Genomic DNA, 21,185 nt, shown 5'->3' on the forward strand with positions numbered 1-21,185 from the left:
GTCAAGACAGGGGCTGAGGCCCGGGGAGTGGAGACTTCACCCCGAGGTGGTGGAGCTCCTATGGGAGAACTATGGTCAAGCTCAGATAGATCTTTTCGCATCTTACGATACAACCCATTGTCCGCTTTGGTTCTCCCTCACATATCCAGCTCCTCTCGGACTGGACGCTATGGTACAGGAGTGGCCGAGGCTGCACCTGTACGCATTCCCCCCGATATCATTGCTTCCGGGAGTTCTGGAGAGGGTTCGCCGGGAGGGGGCTCATCTATTATTAGTAGCCCCGCACTGGCCGACCCGAGTGTGGTTCTCGGACCTAGTGTCCCTTCTGCACGGCTCTCCCATGGAGATTCCTGTCAGGGGGGACTTGTTATCTCAAGCAGGGGGCACGATATTTCACCCTCGCCCGGAGTTGTGGAAACTGTGGGCTTGGCCTCTGAGGGGGCCCAGCTCTTAGAATCCGGTCTCTCGACTGAGGTCGTTGAGACCATCCTTCAATCCAGAGCTCCTTCCACGAGAAAACTATATTCATTGAAATGGAAATTGTTCTCTACATGGTGTGGAGAACGTTTTTTAAATCCTGCTAACTGCCCGGTTGGTACAGTTCTCGATTTCCTTCAAGACCGTTTCTCTGCTGGATTATCTCCCTCCACCTTAAAGGTGTACGTAGCGGCTATATCTGCTTATCGCTCCCCTTTGGGGGCTTCTTCTCTTGGGAGAGATCCTCTTATTACTCGTTTTCTCCGTGGTACACTGAGGCTTAGGCCTGCATTGCACTCTAGAGCACCGGCTTGGGATTTGGCCATTGTACTTGAGGGTCTGGCCCTGGCTCCCTTCGAGCCTATTGAAGAGGTTTCAGAGAAGTTCCTTACACTAATAACTCTATTTCTTCTCGCTATTTCTTCTATCAAGAGAATTGGAGATCTGCAAGCCCTGTCGGTGGCTCCTTCATGTTTGGAATTTGCACCTGGTATGGTGAAAGCATTTTTACACCCTAGGCCGGGCTACATTCCTAAGGTCCCCACTAATGTGGCGGGCCCTATTGTGCTGCAGGCTTTTTGCCCTCCACCTTTCGTTACCCCAGATCAGGAAGGTCTCAATCTGTTATGTCCCGTTAGGGCTTTGGATGCTTACGTTCACAGAGCTGCCCTGTGGCGTAGATCAGAGCAGTTATTTGTCTGCTTCGGTTCAACCAAGAAAGGTTGCCCTGCATCTAGACAGGTAATGAGCAAGTGGGTAGTTGAGGCTATCTCACTTGCTTATGAAGCGGCCGGACAGCTCTCACCTATGGCTGTCCGCGCCCATTCTACCAGGAGTATGGCTGCCTCTAAGGCTTTAATTTCAGGGGTTTCCCTGCAGGACGTTTGTAATGCGGCAGGCTGGTCCTCACCGCATACATTTGTCAGATTCTACGACCTAGACCTCTCCACTCCCGGGGCTAGGCTGCTTGTTTCTTAGTGTGCGCAAGGACTCCACACAGAACGGGCATTTCTCATTATGGCGTAGTGGACATGGGGTTCCCACCGCGTCTCAACGCAGCTCGAGTTCCCTTGAAAGGGAACGTCTCAGGTTACGTATGTAACCCTGGTTCCCTGAGAGGGAACGAGACGCTGCGTTCTCCTGCCATACTTCCTGCATGCCCTGATCGACTTGCTTCAGGCCTTTTCAGAAGCTGTCGCGGTCTGATTTCTGGTGTGCTTTATAGCTTCCTGGTCTATGACGTCACCGCCGGTGACGTCTCGTTCTTCCATTGGACTGATTATACACGTGCTTCACGACGCAATCACGCAGAGCGTTCCCACCGCGTCTCAACGCAGCGTCTCGTTCCCTCTCAGGGAACCAGGGTTACATACGTAACCTGAGACGATTTCTGTTATTGAATCCCACATGGAACAGAATAATCTAGTGCTTTCCATATTATATGGTTTCATGTATCTGTTCACCTAGTGAAGGTCTCGTTGTGTTTGTGAGGTTTAGAAAAGAGACCGTGGGGTTTGATCCATACAGACCTGATTCTGACCGAGCTCACAGACAGAGAGAGGAAGAAAGGCACACCCATGGGAAATGGAACTCCAGAAAAAAATGCTGGGATCTTTGGGAAAAGCCAAGCAACAGCTGTGCTTATGTTCTGTAGTGAATCAGAGACAGATCTGAGATCTGTGGTCATGAGAGAGTGAGGCAATAAAAGAGACTTATGCTGTGTTTCATTTACTATGTTTAAGTTGATATGGCTCATTCTCAATCAACTGAGCAGGAATACATGTGAACTTGTGCAGTGATTTTCCATGTAGGTCAGCTGAAAGAGAAAAAACAAGCTTGAAAACAGCTCTGCATCTGGAGTTACTTATGCCTTCATTCATTTATTTTTTTTTGCTCTTTTTCTTCTCTTACTCTGTTCTTTTAAACAGACAGTTAGAAAAAGCTATGTAAATTTCAGCCAGAGAACTGCATATGTAAATTCATGATAGCTGATTGTTTGTTTTGTCAACGCAAAGGTAAAAAATGACAAAAATATAACTTAAAAAATATGTATAGCTTTGATTTTTTTTACCTTCATAGCGGCAATTTTTCCTAACTTTATCAAATGTATACATCATCTTTTTCATCATGTAAAATTGTTTAATTTAATCAATAAATCAAATTAGAATACGACGACACTATATGGCTGTTAGCAATCAAATACATTTTTGCATTTGAAGTGTTATTTAGGTATATTTACATAGATGTGGCTTGTAATTACAATTGCACTGTAATTATATAAGAAAGAGTTATTTTTTAGATTAAAATGTAAATGTATAGTAATAAGAAATATAGCAAATTAGCTCTAAATAAATATTAATAATCAATCATAACTTGTTATAATTGATTATGAATATTTGGATCAGTTAATTGAATTAACTTAATGTAGTAAAATTTATTTTACAATCAATCAACCTGTTCGTCCCATGAACACTCAGTGTTAATTGTTTATTAATTCTAAGAAATTTTCATTTCCGGGGAAAGGGAAATATCTTTCTTATACAGTACTACTAAGAACAGTTTGTAGTCAAAATCTAAATCGTAAAATAAACTTTGTTGCAAACAGAGAATCAGAACCAAATACATATTGTGCACAAGTTTTATTAACTAAATGACGAACACATAACTAACATACAAACAATTACACATAAATGGGTAGATGGTAAATGACAGAATGAAACCGGAAATGAAATGAAGCTGCGGAAAAGATTCATTGAACATAAAAACAACCATAAGCTTATTATTTTCAAAGTACCTCATTAAATGTATACTTGCATGGCCTTTGCAGTGAAAGCATTTCTTGAAGTTACAGAAAAAAGGTCTTGATGGTTCCTTGAGTGTCAAACGTTGAAGTTGCAATCGTTTTCTTCTCCGTTGGATGAAGATATGATGAACTTGCATAGTTAGTTGGACTCTGTTCTGGTTGAAAGTTCTCTCTCTGCATGAGCACATGGCTGGTTATGAGTCAAGGCCTGCTGAGGCCAATCAGGACAGCACAGCACCCCGAACGTACAGAGAAGGCCAAGAGAGGGAAGGGCTCGTGTAGAGGCCATTTAAAGCCTGAGAAAGGGCCCACCTTTCAGGGTTGGCTCAACCAATAAGAAAGGGGGAATTTCTAAGGGGGAGATTCCTCTGTTGGGAGGACTTATGAAGCTATCTCAAGTGTGGTTAGACATATACCTTGCCGTTTGTGTCCATTTATACTCAGATATAACAAACACATTCTGCATTCTAAGAGAAGGTATGTACACTAAAGTGTGAGTCATTAAATGAGGATTAATTAGATAGCAGGGTTTCCCGCAGCACTTTGTTACTAAGGCGGCCGCCTAAGCAACACACGCCTTCCGCCTTAACTACGTCGTCAAAAAAATTATATGAGCGATATCCACCGAGTTACTCTGTCCTGTTTTCTCCATTTCAATCTTTAAATATGTGATAAGCCTTCGTGTTCGCTTCAGTCTTGTAATCAGCGCGTTCTTCCGCAGCGGCGCCAAGCACGTCAGAACCATAGACTGTAAAAAATGGTCAGAACAAACAGAAGACAGGGTGTGTGTGTGTGTGTGTGTGTGTTCATCTGAGCCTCATTGGTCTGTCACTGTAGGCGGGCTTTATGTTCGCAGCGCGAATTTTAGAGAGCGACTCATAGACAGGAGCGACTCGGCGCGAAACATTTCATATTTGACAGTTTTTTTTAGGTCATAAATGTTAAACGAATCACAAAAATAATCAGGCAAACTAATAAACTTTTGTCTATTTTTGCCATTTTCAACTGAAAATAGACCTGTGACGTGACTCATGTAATGTAACCTTAGCCTAATAATTAGTTTACTGTCATTGTGAGGGGACAAGACACATTAACCAGGGTACCTGCGGGATCTTAAAAGCATTGAAAAATAATCTCAAATTAAGGCCTTACAAGCCTTGAACTTGGTATACAAAGTGTTGGATTTCGTTACAAAAGTATTATATATTTTTTTATTACTAGGATTGAGTGCACCTCACACTCCACGTCATAGCAGAAAGCACGAAAGCGTGCGCACCATTACTATGGTTACTAGGCAAGTGAGTTACAGAACAAGATAGTAACGTTAGCCAAGCGTAGTTTGTCGCAGAAATAGGAAAGTTTCAGTTTAATCCGCTGTGGCCACAAATGCCAGAATTTAATAATTTAACCCCCAAATCAGAGCTTTTCTGTTAAAAGAACTTGTTTTCTACCCGGTCTTTTCAATAGTAGCTGGCAACCATGCGCGCGCGCTCTCTAACTTACACTGCTCAAGAAGCGCGGATGATCTGAAAACACAGACAAGCTGGAGTTCAGCAATCTTCATTTGAGATTTTCAACTTAAATTGAAGTGTCATTCAGTCGGCCTATGTTCTGTCACGAGCCGCTTGCGCTGTTTGTGCGGAAAAAATGCAGGCTGATATCCAGCAGTGTTTTTAATCTTGATGCAATGTTTCCCGAATATCCACACGATTTCAAATGTGACATTGATTTTATACAACAGTTACAAAACAAAACAAAAGGGTAACATTAAGTGATTTACTACATTTAAAACAGTATAGTCAGGCTTATTGCTCTATTTTGCAACGAAATCTGTGGCTTTGAACGAATCGTGAGATTCAATGAATGACTCGATGACACACATAAAGACAATGAATTACCGCCACCTACTGGCGATTTTAATACAATATTTTTATTAATATTAAACGATTTTTAACATTGCCTATTTATTGAACATTGTTTTGTTTAATGAATTATTTATTTTTTAAAGGTATTACAAAGGTAAAAAAATGAAATGGAAAAATTGATTAAAGGGGGCAAATATTGTCCCTTTATTGAAAAGGTGTGACTGCAGTCTAAGTGGCAGAGGGGTACGGCACTCTAAAAAATTGGAGAACCACGGATAACATTACTATCAGATGTAATGTTATAACCTTGACAAACTAAAAAGATATAAGACTCAAGTTTCAGTATTTGTCTTAATTTGTGTCAGGAGTTATGCAATTTCCTCCTGGACCCCCGACGACCCCCATACACCCCCCCCCCCCCCCCCCCTTATGCCTTAATTAGCCTATACACTAAAATACAACAAATGTTCAGGTAGTGGAACTCACTCCTAACCAAGTATTTCTATACATAACAGTGAAGACCTCCATGATGCCGTGTTAGGGTTGCACGACTACTCATTTTTTCTAGTCGAATACCCGAGTTACACAAGTACTCGAGGTTTATGTTACTGTTTTTAAAAAATACATAAAAAAATAGTTACCCTCTATTCATTGTCTCTCGTTAACGTTATGTGATTGTGTTGTAATCCCTTTGGATTTAAACTACTTGTAGTTTAAATCCCAAGAGAGAGATGCGTGATGCAGAATGATCAATAATAAGAAACTTTAATAAACACTAAGATTACAACACAAGTATAGATTGCAACACAATCACGTTGAATAGAGGAGAACTTATGCTTGTCTTTTGCTGGTTCGTTTTGTGATGACGCTTGTGTTCTTGTCGACCAGTGCGTCTGGTTCCATCTCTGGTTCCATCTCAGTTGGTGCATCTGGTTCCATCTCCCTGTTTTGCTATAGATTTATTACCGTTCTAGTTTTGCCCTACCATGGGTCTTCTGTTTTCCATCCCTGTTGGCTGAAGTCTGGCCTTTTGGTTTTAAGCCCTGTTTTGTGTGTTTTAGGGATGCACCAAAATGAAAATTCTTGGCCGAAGCCAAATAATAATGAAACGCTTGGCCGAATACCGAACGCGGTGTTTTACATTTTTTCCATTTATTTTGCCAATTTTTTCACCATTGCATTTAATTAAATTGTAAAAATATGCTTTTTTACTAATTTGTCTTGCTTTTCAGAGAAACAAATCAAATTGCAAAAATACAATTCATTTAACACTGAATTTTTTTTAACATTCCAGCAGATATTATTTATACAAAGCACAATATAACTTAAAATAAATAAATTAGTAAAATAAAAAATATATTTTTATTTGTCCATCTTTGAAGCCCCCCTTCTTGGATAGCCTATGTTAGGCCTATAACTGCTGACTGCTGAAAGAATGTAACTAAAAAAGTGCATTGAAAAGTGAAAAAAAAAATGTGGATGAACCCACAACAAATGAATAACTGTCTTAGACATAAGCCTTCTTTTGCGGTTTACATACACTTTATCGTGGGCGTTGACAGGTTTGCATGGATTGCCTCAGATCATTTGGGTTTCAATATAGCGCACGCTCTCCGTGGCGATTAGCAGATAAGGAGTTGCCATGAGAACGACTGACATCTCTCTCTTTTCATAGATATTTGATATTTCAGATATTTGACCTAATTCCTAAAAAAATTAAAAAAGTTATACAAATACGTCTCCTGATGAATAAAACGAACATCATACCTGCATTGAAATCACTTCCAGCTAACATACGAAGTACCAGTTACATAATTTATTGATACTTTTTGTTAATTTCATAAATGTATTTATTATGAAGTGATATACAGCGCTAAGAGTGAGAGCTACGAGCACAGTATAACAGCTGACAGGACAGGAAAGTTCTTTTTTTTCTGTGAAAGACTTTTTATTTCATAAAAAGTTATGAAAATAACGTTTACTTAAACTGCAACATCTTTCAAATGCATGTCTTTCAAAAATGAAAATCTCTTATCAGAAAAACCATGACCCACCTGTTGAGAAATACTGATTTATTATAGGTTCTGACCTGTCCTCAATAACTAACATCATTAGACTGGATTTCCACTTGTTATTCATGAATCATAAAACACTTGACTGGACTAACTTCATTTTACAAATCCATGCCGGACACATGAATGGTATTTCAGTTTCGTGCAGGAAGCAGATTTAGCCAGGGAATAACTGAAGAATCTTTGCTACACAGCCCTTTTTTGGCTGGTCTACAGAAGGCACAGATGACTTCAGGGATTACCCAAACTTGCCATCTGTTTCACACAAAGGTAGATTTATTTCTTAAAGGTCTACTGAAGTGCCTTGGAAGGCGCAGCTTAGTTTGATGCGTTGATGTAATTTCCACTTAAACAGGAAGCTAAGGTGGGACATATTGAATGGCTCCTCCCCCTTTTCAAATAGCCAATAGGGTTTAGTTTACCTCACAGACTACAAGTCGTACTTGACAGCACCATGGAAGCAAAGCAAATCCGAGCGCTGATGATACGCTGGATTCAGTAGTAGAGGTGTAATTATATATTCTAGCCATTTCATTCTTTTTTTTCTTTTTTGTAATTTTATTTTTCCACATTACATATAATTTTTGTTTTATTTTATTTTTTTATCCATTTTAAAATTTGCAAGAAAGAAGTACGAGAGAAATAAAAAGGTTTCTTTAACCTTACATAGATAATAAAATAACAATATATAAAATAATTTGGATACACATTCATAAATCAATAAAAGAATATCTAAAAAGCCATTTGAATAGATCTTCATAAAACAGTCCAACTTTTCTTGTGCTGGAGCGGGGGTGAGTCCTTAACAATATGTGTCCCCATTTCTGCTCCTCCAAACAAAGCACAGAGACCAAGTGCTTCAGGCTCCCAGAGGAGACCATCTTAAACCATGGCACCGCTGTCCCTTCCAGTTGTATGTGTGGGGCATCTACGGGCAGTCGGGCTCGTGGCTGCGGGGACCTTTTTCCGTGAAGCTCCAGCTCCCACGTCCGAATGACAGCGTGCGGTGTACTCCTGCATCCTTTTCTTTGCCAGCTCCATGGTGGTATGAGGAGACACCTGCACCTGCTTCCCCACCAGCAGGTTCTGGAGGTCCAAATGGCTTCTTTTATACAGTTTATGGGGAGCCAGAGGTGTGTCGGTGGGATTGCTAGCTTTCCCTTCTGGCTCAACCCACCCATTATCCATTTGTAGGTTAGGACCTCCCCTGCTGGTAGGCACGGGAATTGCTGGGAGCCGGCCAGTGCCCACAGGTCGCTCACAGCACTACACTCCCAGAGCGCATGCCTCACGGTCTCGGGCACGCCACACCCGGCCCGTGGGCAGCTCGAGTCCCTTGCCATGCCCCGGGAGTGCATCACGGCCCTGACCGTGAGGATCTCATGGGCCACCATCCATGCCAAGTCATGGTGTTTGTTTAGAAGAGCTGGGTGGGACACACTGCGCCAAGTTATTTGGGCTTCTCTTAGGGGGAGCCCGCGCACTGGGCTCACTTGCTCCTGCACAAGAGAAAGAATCGACTTGTGATTAGTTAAAATCAATGTCTATATTACTTCTTTTTCAATGTTTAACTTTTAAAAAAAATTCTTAATAAAACTATATGTTATGGGTTGGTTAAAAGCCACCGGTTTTGTGTGGTCCCTTTCTAAAAACTTTAAACTTCTGGGGTTAGAACCCATTCAAAACTGAACCACCGCTGTTGTTTTGTTGTCATTTGTTGTCGATGTGGCATATTTAATGTGTAGTGCAGTAAAACGAGCTCCAAAGAACAAGTATAAATCTGGTACTCCTTTTCCTCCATTTGTATGTGTCTTTTTCATCTCATCCACCACCCTCATAGCCTGGGTCTTTACAGTGCAAAATCTACCCAGCCATGCACAAATGTCTTCTCCATTAACAGTCTCATTGAACATTCTAACAATCACAACCTTTTGTGTGTTGTCAGTTAGCATCTCAACTTTAAACATGGAAAACTGGGTCTTTACATTTTCAAATCTATACCAAAATTCTGACAACAGGGCTGCATTTCTAAAACTAACATCAAAGCCTTTATTAAAAGGCAGGGATAAAATACAATTCAAATCTTGAGGTGTGTAATTCAAAGCTTTCTTAACATATTTACAGGAAAAATCTAGGCGGGAAATTTCGACCGGCTTGCCTTCATTTTCTAAAACGGTAAAACGCACACTGTGGTGCCTCCGCATGCCAAAACACGAGCAGCCGACATGGTGGAGGCACCACAAGCCTGTTAAAACGAGAAAAAATAAAACCAGAGCAAAGAGCAAGTAAACAAAGTACAATAAATACTAAACAATAAATAATTTAAAAATGCAGCAGAATGGTGTCAAGTCAAGTCACCTTTATTTATATAGCGCTTATACAATACAAATTGTTTCAAAGCAGCTTTACAGAGATAACAGGAAAGTAAAGTTGTAATAGGATTGTTTAATTCAAAATTAAATGTTAAATGTCCCCAACTAAGCAAGCCAAAAGCCAATGGCGAATGAAGGCGAAAAAAAAAAGGCGACAATGGCAAGGAACCGAAACTCCATCAGGGACAGAATGGAGAAAAATCTGGTTAGGGTTCGGAGTCATCACGCCGGTATGGAGACGAGTTTGTTGAGGTGTCCATGAGGCCTTCACAGTGTTGATGAGGCTGGCACTTCAGGGATGCTTTGTCGTCGTGTCCATGTGATGATCCTTCATCAGATCTGGATATGGCCTGGATCCGGCGGACTGCGGTAAACCTCGTGATAGATAGAGAGACTAATATGAGCGTAGACGCCATCCTTCTTATGATGTACAAAGTACATCAGGATTTATGGGAAGTGTTCCCGGTTCCGGCTGATCTAAACTATGCAGCCTAACATTGAATTATAGAAGTCTAAAATGTGTTGTGTGTATGCTAAGCCAAAGAGATGTGTTTTTAGTCTAGATTTGAACTGACAGACTGTGTCTGCTTCCCGGACAATGTTAGGAAGATTGTTCCAAAGTTTTGGTGCTAAATAGGAAAAGGATCTACCGCCAGCAGTTGATTTTGATATTCTAGGTAATATCATCGGCCAGAATTTTGAGATTGCAATGTTAAGTAAAAGAGCAATAGCAAATGGACTTACTTTACAGTCAATAGTACACTCCAGGAATTATTCCACCAACGAAGAAAAAAAAACACCCGAAATGTCTCTCTACTAGATACAGCCCTAAGCCACTAAACCGGCAAAAGGCTCTGTCCGTCGAGTCGATCCCTGTCTCGTCCCTTGATTTTAGCCAATAGGCAGAGAAGCGATCATTTCATTCTTAACCTACGTACAGTTGGAAAACGGAAGCATTTGATCAGCCGAACACACATCTCTGACCCATATTGGTCTGTGACGCGGTATTGGGTACAGCGCCGCCACTCCCACCATGCGCATCACGCGCTGTGCGTAGGGCACCAAGTGCTGAGGGGGCACCAAAAATAGCCTAGTGAAAAATCAATCATCATATCATAGTCATAACAATAATAATGGCAATATTATTTCAGTATAGAAATATTATTAGGCACTTTTTAGGGATGTATATAACAAAACAGGCAGAACAAGAGTATTTAATTGCTCTACAAAGTAACGATGGTGCCGCTGCTGGATTGCGCGTTAAAAAGTTAAAGTTAAACTGGCAAAAATCTACGTTTTTTAACGGGGAGGGGGGGGCTTAGGGGGTATCATAAAGGAATTATACTTAGGGCACCAAAATGGCTAGCAGCGGAACTGATTGGGTATTTCTGCAAATTAGCACGTAATTACATTATGCACCGTTTGTCCATGTTAACAAACTATTTCAAAAAACTTGTAATTAATTTTTTGTTTGTCTTGATGTAAGTAATCAACTCAGTAATTTTCATGGTGATATCTAAAGGTTAAAATGTTCACCCTATTCACGTGAGAAAAAGAATGAATAGGCGAATGAATAGGCTTTATTTGGGTATTTTTCTAAAGTTTCCCCTAATGGGATTCTTCGGGGCTTTTTCTTCCTTACTCAGGACATATTGAGGATATAAAATCAGTTGAGTTTGCTTCTGTTTCAATTTGTTCTAGGTTGACCCCCATTTTGGATTAAAACGACTGGACTATTAAAGCAATCAGTATTTATAAAGTGATTATAAAGTGATTATAAAGTGTAAATAAATGTGACTTGACGTGTATATGAACATGTTTTCTTCCTTCCTTTATGTCACTCTCGCTCTCCATCTGTCTGGTGGAGAAGTCACATGTAGGTTTGGTTCCCCCTGACCACGTGCTCTAACAGGTTTCACTTGCTCAGGAAAGTTCTGCTTCTCTCGCAAAGGTCGACTTTCTGTGGCATCCGCATACAGTCTGCTTATCAGTGTGTGTGTGAATCCAAGCAGAATTATGAGCTTTAGGAGTAAAATCACATTTCGGAAGAGGATAAAAAGCAGACGGGTGCGGGCAGACTGCAATCGAGTGAGCTGTGTATGTATTTCATCATTCTTAAATTAATATTTCAACTCTGCTTTGTGTTTCACTTTGGCAGTGCACTCGCATCAGTCAAGCCATGCACTCTGGGATCATTTCATCTTTTAACTTAATCGCAGTACCTGTACTGTACATGTGTCAGTTGATTTCACTGCTTTTTTTTGTTGTTGTTGATTTTTTAGAAAAAAGTCTGTCCTTTGGCAGTTCCCTTTATTTCTTTCATAAAACATGCGAATACTGTTGGTTCTTTGAGTCAGTGTTTGAATTGAACTGATGATAACTGGTCAATTATTTATGAACTTCATGTTGAGTACTGTTGGCAGGTGTTGGTACACACAGCCTAATTGTTCCACTAACGTACATGCCCTTGACTGATGGACAATAATGTTTGTCGAGACTTTCCTGTGTGTCACGTACAGTTGTGACTGTGTCTTGATCTCCACACGCTGGCTCTTGAGGTTGATAATGACTCTTCTGCCCACTATGAGACTATTTTGGTGGATATTCTTTACTTGTTCTAAAGCAACCACTAGACACTTTTTTATTATCCTGAGCTGTGCAGCTGTGCAAACAAATCTTACTAATTTGCTAAATTCATTCATTTATGCTTATGTATTCTGTTAACAGTGGCGCAATCTAAATATAGATCAAAACACAGACATTAGTCTCAAGTTCCGGGGTTCAATCCTGTGGAGGCAGTTGTTTAAAAATAAATCCATTGGAAAATAAATGTTCTATTATATTGCTGTTAACATATACAGGACAATCATTGAATAATTAAACACTTTTTGACTTTTTCAGTTTGTGTAAATCCACTTGGGGTTCAACTTCACAGTATTTATTTATTAACGTCTAGTACAATTATGTGGTTTTGTTTCAATAAAAAAAACAATACAGTGTGAACTTTTTTGTTGATTTACCCTGAAAGAATGAAAGTGAACTGTAACAACATGCTCTATAGTACATTGTAACATGACCATATGACAGGTTAAAATGATATCTGATATATTAAAAAAATATATACAAGACCAACTAAAATAATTTGTCAATAAAAAATAATTATTAACCTTTTCGTATAAAATAATGGCATTTTTTATAATTAAAAATATACTACGTTTTTGAGTCTGACAGCAAACACAGCTATACAGAATATTTCAAAACATATTAATAATTAATAATTTTTCTCATGGTTTCTCAATAGAATTCATAAAAGTATAGAATAGAATAGCATAGTTATATTACAACATGCCCCACCACCTGCACAACTGCCATTTAGACCCGGCTAGTGTCTTCGGCTGGTTAGAGCAGCATTAAAGAACTATCTCAGATATATGATTAAAATAATATGTTTTACATAAAATAGTATGTAAAACAGAGATTAACTTAAATTTACTTTAGCTATGGTTAAATAAATGTTCAGTGATATCTTCCAGAGAAGATTTTGGCGCAATTTTATCTCTAGTGTTGATATGGCAACTAGTAAATACACTAATATTTGTCATCCTGGGATCTGTGGAAAGTTTTAAAGCATGTGTGTTGCAACTAGTTTGTGCGCCGCTCACCAAATCCAAATGTTGTGTGAATTAGGACAGGCTCTAGGAGAGGTTTGAAATTTAAGTTTTATATGTGATGAGTAAAATATTGCAGGTTCATGGACAATTTAAGGATTACAACTCTGTTCTTTAGTCATTGACTGTAGACATTCTCCGTGTTGAAGTTATTTTAATTTGCAACTCATTTTGGGTCAATTGAACGAATTGAACCTGTATTAGGAGTGGGTGATATGATCTTATTTCACAATAAAATACATTTTATTTCATGATACAAACAATAGAACAAATAGAATAGAACAAAGATATAAATTAAATGAAAATTTTTTTCTTACTAATCTTTCTTTTTCTTTCTTTCTTCCTTTCTTTCTTCCTTTTTCTTTCTTTCTTTCTTTCTTTCTTTCTTTCTTTCTTTCTTTCTTTCTTTCTTTCTTTCTTTCTTTCTTTCTAACTAATCTTTTTTTCTTTCTTTCTAATCGTTCTCTTTCTTTCTCTCTCTCTAACTAATCTTTCTTTTTCTTTCTTTCTTTTCTTAATAATCTTTCTTCTAACTAATATTTCTAATCTTTCTTTCTTTCTAACTAATCTTTCTTTTTCTTTCTTTCTTTCTTTCTTTCTTTCTTTCTTTCTCAATAATCGTTCTTTCTTTCTTTCTTTCTAACTAATCTTTCTTTTTCTTTCTTTCTTTCTTTCTTTCTTTCTTTCTAACTAATCTTTATTTTTCTTTCTTTCTTTCTTTCTTTCTTTCTATCTTACTAATCTTTCTTTTTTTCTTACTCATCTTTTTCTTTCTAACTAATCTTTATTTCTTTCTTATTTTCTAACAAATCATTCTTTCTTTCTAACTAATCTTTATTTCTTTCTTATTTTCTAACAAATCATTCTTTCTTCCTAACTAATCTTTCTTTTTCTTTCTTTCTTTCTTTCTAACTAATCTTTCTTTCTTTCTAACTAATATTTCTATTACTTTATTTCTTTCTTTCTACTAATCTTTCTTTCTAACTGATCTTTCTTTTTCTTTCTTTCTTTCTTTCTTTCTTTCTTTCTTTCTTTCTTTCTTACTAATCTTTTCTTTCTTTTTCTTTCTACTAATATTCCTCTCTTCCTAACTAATCATTCTTTCTTTTTAACTAATCTTTCTAATTCTTTCATTATTTCTCTCTTTCTTTCTTTCTTTTTTTAATCTTTCTATTTCTTTCTTTCTTTCTTTCTTTCTATCTTTCTCACTAATCTTTCTTTCTTTCTTTCTTTCTTTCTTACTAATCTTTCTTTCTTCCTAACTAATCTCTTTTTTTCTTTCTTTCTTTCTTTCTTACTAATCTTTATTTATTTATTTTTCTTTCTACTAATCTTTCTTTCTAACTAATCTTTCTTTTTCTTTCTTTCTTTCTTTATTTCTTTCTTTTTTACTAATCTTTCTTTCTTTCTAACTAATCTTAATGATCTATCTATCCATTCATGGCCATGTTAAAACACGCTAAACCATGGTAAATCATGCTAGAAATTTGGTAAACCATACTAAACATGGTAAATCAACATGGTTACAATAGTTTGAATGTTTGAAAAAAACATTAGATCATAAATTTACAAGAAAAATTAAGAAAATCCTATTCACCAAGGAAAAAAACGGGGGCAAAAAAATCATTATACTTAACAAAACTACTGATTATGTTTTACACAAAATCCATCCTAATAAGGCTGAATAAGTGATTTTTTTCCGGTAGCATTGAACCTACTGGGGGTAGAGGAGGGAAAGAAACATTCATTTGTGTGTTGAAAAACGATTAAATCTACAGGAATGTATTTTAGTTTATGCAGTTCGCTAAAGATGCGGTTAGCTAGCTCAGCCTCTGACTACCAGTAATAGTATGCGCTCTGACCATCCAATCAAAGCACGTGAAAATGCCGACGTTGTTGTACGCCTGCTAGATGGCCCCGGTGCAGTTAAATCTAAATCTGATTGGCTGATTCAATCTGACTGATTATCTGATTGTTTAAAGCAACGGTTTCATTCCCATTCATTGTAAGCTACAGGCGCCTGCACTGTCGATTCTGAAGGCCTCAAGGCAGATTTATTTTACCCTGGCAACACATGATGGCTGAAATATAATTGGATTAAAGCGCTAAAATAAATATACAATACTGGAAGCAGCGCAACCAAGAGAAAAGCTGTGAGATTAAGAGAATGGACTATTGGGAATAATTTAATACTCATTTATGCACCTAAGTGGAAAGAGGTAGAGCAGGCTGTGAGAAAGGCAAGGGCTTCATCATCGCCAGGGCCTAATGGAGTTCCGTACAGAGTGTACAAGAGTGCTTCAGGAGTTCTAAGGATTCTGTGGAAATTGTTAAAAGTGGCATGGGAGAGGCAGGTTGTACCTAGAGCATGGCGCCGAGCAGGTGGAGTCTTTATACCTAAAGAAAAAGATGCTACAAGCATCAGTCAGTTTCGTCCTATTTCACTATTAAACGTCGAAGGTAAGATTTTCTTCAGCATTATTGCACAGAGATTGTCAACCTACCTATTAAAGAATGGCTTCATTGACACTTCAGTTCAAAAAGCGGGCATTCCAGGGTTCTCAGGATGCTTAGAACACATTAATGTTATCTGGCAACGAATTCAATCAGCTAAAAAGGTGAGGAAGGAGCTCCATGTGACATTCCTGGATTTGGCTAATGCATATGGTTCAGTGCCACATGAGCTTCTTTGGGCAGCATTTGATTTTTTTAGAGTACCAAAGTCAATAACAAATTTAGTGAAAGCCTATTTTGGAGATTTTCAATTTAGTTTCTCAACTCCAAAATTCAGCACCGCATGGCAATGCTTAAAGGTTTGAATAATGGCAGGATGCACCATTTCTCCACTGGCTTTTACCATGGTAATGGAAGTAATCATTAGGGCATCAAGATGGGTAGTAGGAGGAGAGCGCTTGGCTTCTGGGATGCGACTACCACCAATCAGAGCATACATGGATGACATGACAACCATGACTACAACAGTAGCCTGCACTAATCGGTTATTGGGGAAGTTAACAGATAATATTGAATGGGCACGAATGCAATTTAAGCCCTCTAAATCAAGGAGCATCTCGATAGTTAAAGGAAAGGTAGTAGATAAAACATTCTTCATTAATGGTGAGGCAATACCAACAGTTTCTGAGAAGCCAGTGAAGAGTCTTGGGAGATGGTACAATGGGGATCTAAAGGACACAGTTCGAGTGGGAGAAGTTAGACGACAAGCAGTGGAAGGGTTGAAGAGCATAAACAGCTGTGCTCTACCAGGCAAACTAAAACTCTGGTGCTTTAAGTTTGGTCTATTGCCGAGGTTGCTGTGGCCACTGACTGTGTACGAGGTTTCTTTGACAACAGTGGATAAGCTGGAAGCGTTAATAAGTTCATATATAAGGAAATGGTTGGGAGTTCCACGCTGCCTCAGCAGAGTGGGACTTTATAGTAAAGGAGTATTGCAGCTGCCAGTCTCTGCTTTAACCGAGGAGTTTAAGTGTGCCAAGGTCAGACTGGAAATGACTTTAGCAGAGTCACGTGACAAATATGTAAGGGAGGCAGCCCCTGTGGTAAAAACTGGTAGAAAGTGGTCAGCAAAGAAATCTGTAGTAGAGGCAAAGGCTGACCTTCAAATTGGGGATATCGTGGGACAGGTACAGCATGAAAGAGGGGGTTTTGGGCTCAGTTTAGCTCCTCCTAAATGGCACAAGGCAGGCCCAGCTCAAAGGAGGAAGCTGGTAGTCAATGAGGTGTGAAAGCAGGAGGAGAGGATGAGATGTATAAAGGCCATTGCTCAGGCCAAGCAGGGAGAGTGGATGAGTTGGGAGAGTGTGTGGAACAACGAAAAATGGGCTGGCAAGACCTTTGGTCAATGGAAGAGAGTAGGATCAGTTTCCTTATTAGGTCAACATATGATGTTCTCCGATCACCGCAGAACCTAAACCTCTGGGTAGGAGAGGATTCCTCTTGTCCTTTGTGTTCATCAGCTGCCACATTAAGGCACATTTTGACAGGATGTAAGGTGGCTCTTAGCCAAGGTCGGTTTACTTGGCGCCATGACCAAGTATTGCGATGTTTGGCTTTAGCATTGGAAGGCAAGCGTAGTATGACCAATAAGTTGCCGTCTGTTCTAGCAAAACATTACACGCAGAAGACAATATTCCTCCGCCCAGGCGAGCAACCACCAAGAAAAGGTGCTAACACCAATTCTGGCCCAGGACAACTGGAAGCTGCTAGGTCCTGGAAGATGCTGGCTGATCTTGATCAACGGCTTATTTTTCCACCTGAGATTGCCACCACTAACCTACGACCAGATATTGTTTTGTGGTCTGGATCAGCACGCATTGTTCAACTGATAGAGTTAACAGTGCCATGGGAGGATGCGGTAGATGAGGTATATGAGAGGAAGAAACTGCGGTATGCTCATCTGGCCACTGAAGCAGAACAGCGAGGATGGAGAGTCCAGGTTTATCCAGTGGAAGTGGGTTGTCGAGGTTTTGTGGCACACTCTACAACCCGGTTCCTCAGAGACGTCGGATTCAGTGGCCAAGAGTTGCGTCGCACAGTAAAGAACTTATCTGAAGCAGCAGAAAGGAGCAGCAACTGGGTGTGGTTGAGGCTGAAGGATTCTAGCTGGCTGTGTACAGGCCGCCATGCTACGGTTTCGTAGAATTCTTAAAAAACTTGAAGAGTCTGTTGGTTTATTTGTATACGTTGTATAATATTTGCAGTCATTACGTTTCTGTGTATATTGCGTGAATGACGGGTGGTTGGGCAGATATTGTGTTTTGTGACAGGTGTTATGCCATACGGAACCGTTGCCGCTGAAACTGCATATTAACGCACCAGTGGGGCTCGACAGCCTTAGTCAAACGGGTTGGCGCGTATGGTTGGGTTGCGGAGAGATTGTGAGTTTGTGGTTAGGTCTCAGCAGCAGGAGGGATGTAGAGGTCAGTAAGATGGGTTGAGTTGAGTGGGGGGTGGAGGGGGGTGACTCTGGGACGCCAGAGTCAATGTCGAGCCCTCTTGAGGTGTCGTGGGCTAGTCGACGAAACACTGAGGACGGAAGGTGCCCACTTGAAGACCCTAGAGATGTCCCCTACTCAGCTCAATCCAGACGGTTGTCATGGGGGGACCGCACTGTGTTTGCAGCCGTTGTGTGTGCTGACGCGTGTTAACACTAGACAGAAGGAGATTTACATCACCATATGGAAAGAAGCGTAAATGGATGGAGAAGCATAGGTTACTGTAAAGCTATGTCTTAGTTGGTGCTTATCTTGGCGAAACTCGAGTACAAATCAGCATGAAGTTTTAACATCTACTCTCGTGTAATGGAAATCATGGAAAAAATATATTAAAGTGCAAGTCAGTGATTCTGATAGTGTTTAGGCCAGGTTTAGGCCCTGACGGCTCACCACTTTTGATGATTTAATACTGTAAATATTAGTTAATATTATTAACTAATAATATTAGTTAATAATATTAACTAATATTAAAGTGGAACAGGACTGATTGAAAATCCGGGGACGCGAATAAAATGTGTATTTTATCTAAAATATTAGATAAAATCTTTTTTCTCATGAAAATAATTATGAGTGGAATGGCATTTTGGTGGAATGGCTCATAAAATGTATCATGGTTTCCAACATTGATTATAATAAGAAATGTTTCTTGGGCAGCAAATCAGTATATTAAAATTAATTCTCATCATAAAGGATCATGAAGATTGGAGTAATGATGCTGAAAATTCAACTTTGATCACAGGAATCAATTACAGTTTACTATGACATAGAAAACAGATAGCCTATGTTAAATTGTAATACTATTACAGTTTGTACTGTATTTTTGATCAAATAAATGCAGAAGAGAATTAAAAATCTTACAGACCCCAAACTTTTGAACAGTAGGCTACAGTGTACAATAGTGCATTTACTATAATTAGGGTAGTTTGGTAAAAGTCACTGACGGTCACTTACAGGTGAGTTGAGAGCACAAGTCACAAAATATTTAGTGGTCATGAAAACTTATTCAGATTTAGCATATTAATGATGCATTCACCTCATAAATCATGACAAACTACTCTAGCACAGGAAAGTGCATGTAAGTTCAAGTGCATGCTTTTAAAATTAAAATAGTATTTGTATCGGTATCGACGATAATGGCCCTGTATTTAAATGGTATCGAATCGATACCAAATTTTGCAGTATCACCCATCCCTATCAAGTGGTTAGATATTCAAACGCAGTATTATATTGCTAGACCCGCAGTTTATTCAGTTATTCACAGCTTCATTCATAATAGGCAAACAGCAAATGTACAGGTGTTCCATCTGATCGTACACATGACCTGCAATACAATCGAAGCAAAGATACCGGGGTCACACCATAACAAACATTAGCCCAATGTAATAGAGATACCTGTGGTAAAAGGCAGCCTGCACCTAAAAGCAAAGTCACACCAATCCAGACCATAACCTGGCTACAACAAATACACCCCCACTTTAATAGTGCATGTGCACTAGCAGCAACATTAGCCAAAAAGCTAGGCACATACCTCCCGCAGAGGCGATCGTAACAATGATGCATACCCAGGCGAACTCCGCCTTAAATAGGCCAGGGACAGCTGCCAATAGGCGGTCACACCCATCATTCATGTGAAAACCACAAATAATAGGGTGGGATCTCATGGAGTGAAAACAGTCTCAAAACCTTCCACAAATGCATGTGAGAGATCCACATGTGCGCGCACCAATCCAAAATGCACACAAGAGATCCACATATGCGTACACCAATCCACAAATGCACACGAGAGATCTACTCACACAAAGCAATTCACAATGCACGCAACAGATCCGCACACATGCAAATCAATCCACAAATGCACGCGAGAGATCCACACACACGCAAATCAATCCACAAATGCACCCGAGAGATCAACACATGCAAATCAATCCACAAATCCAGGCGACAGATCCACACACACACACACACACACACACACACCGCAATCAACACATGCACATGAGAGATCCACACACACCCAGCAATCCACAAATGCATGCGAGAGATCCACACACACACAGCAAATCAATCCACAAATCCACGCGACAGATCCACACACACACACACAAAGCAATCCACAAATGTACGCGAGAGATCCACACACACACAGGAATCCACAAATGCATGCGAGAGATCCACACACACACAGCAATCCACAAATGCACGCGAGAGATCCACACACACACAAACCTTTTTCAATAACATTTTGCGTGCATCTGTGGATTGCTTTGTGTGAGTGGATCTCTCACATGCATTTGTGGATTGGTGCATGCACATGTGGATCTCTCACGTTTATTTGTGGAAGGTTTTGAGACTGTTTTCACTCCATAGGATATAACCCGCCTTGCCACACATATAATTCAGGAGTGGCGACTAAAATTAAGTTATTTGCACATGTGTTAGATTTCTCTTGTTTAGCTTATTTAGTTGCTGAATGCACTAAGATTAGAGTGATGTCTGCAACACAGGAAACTGTTGTCACCACAGTTTTGTGGTTTATTTAGGTAAATTACTCAAATCTCCATAAGATGATGATACACAGGGAAACTTTTTTGAGCGATGTTGCTGAGCAATGTTGCTTGGGCACTTTCCCACTGAGAATGGGCAACAAATTACTATCTGGACACTTTAAATCGGTTGTGGGCCCTGTGTCTCACCTGTTTGCTCATTGAAGCCAACATTGCTCAAAAAGTTGCCCCATGTATCACCCCCTTTAGTGTTCGCTTAAGTTACCTCCACATGCTGTCCCTGTCTTTTTCTAATCTTGTGTGGGAACATTTCGAATCAATTAATTATCAGATTTATTTGCCTTCATTAATGAAAAATGACTGCACCTGTAGGCCCTGACCCACTGTTTCCACCATTGATTTTCAAGATGAT

General features: G+C 39.6%; 1 protein-coding gene across 4 annotated transcripts in view; it reads left to right on the forward strand.

Moving 5' to 3' along the window:
* dock10 (dedicator of cytokinesis 10) overlaps positions 1-21,185 on the forward strand; it is a 165,164-nt gene that overhangs the window by 62,040 nt on the left and 81,939 nt on the right. Inside the window, exon 1 of one of the 4 annotated variants that reach the window (XM_077207560.1) lies at positions 11,536-11,686. The exons of the other annotated variants lie outside the window; for them this stretch is intronic. Coding sequence (XP_077063675.1) covers positions 11,606-11,686 — 81 coding nt within the window. The 5' untranslated portion in view covers positions 11,536-11,605. Of the gene's footprint in view, positions 1-11,535; positions 11,687-21,185 lie in introns of those variants that run through there. 4 annotated transcript variants of the gene reach the window in all.

The sequence above is a fragment of the Siphateles boraxobius genome, unplaced genomic scaffold (genome assembly GCF_051911475.1).
Source record: "Siphateles boraxobius isolate OS27281-9 unplaced genomic scaffold, OSU_SipBor_1 6, whole genome shotgun sequence".
In the NCBI taxonomy this organism is placed as follows: Eukaryota; Metazoa; Chordata; class Actinopteri; order Cypriniformes; family Leuciscidae; genus Siphateles; species Siphateles boraxobius.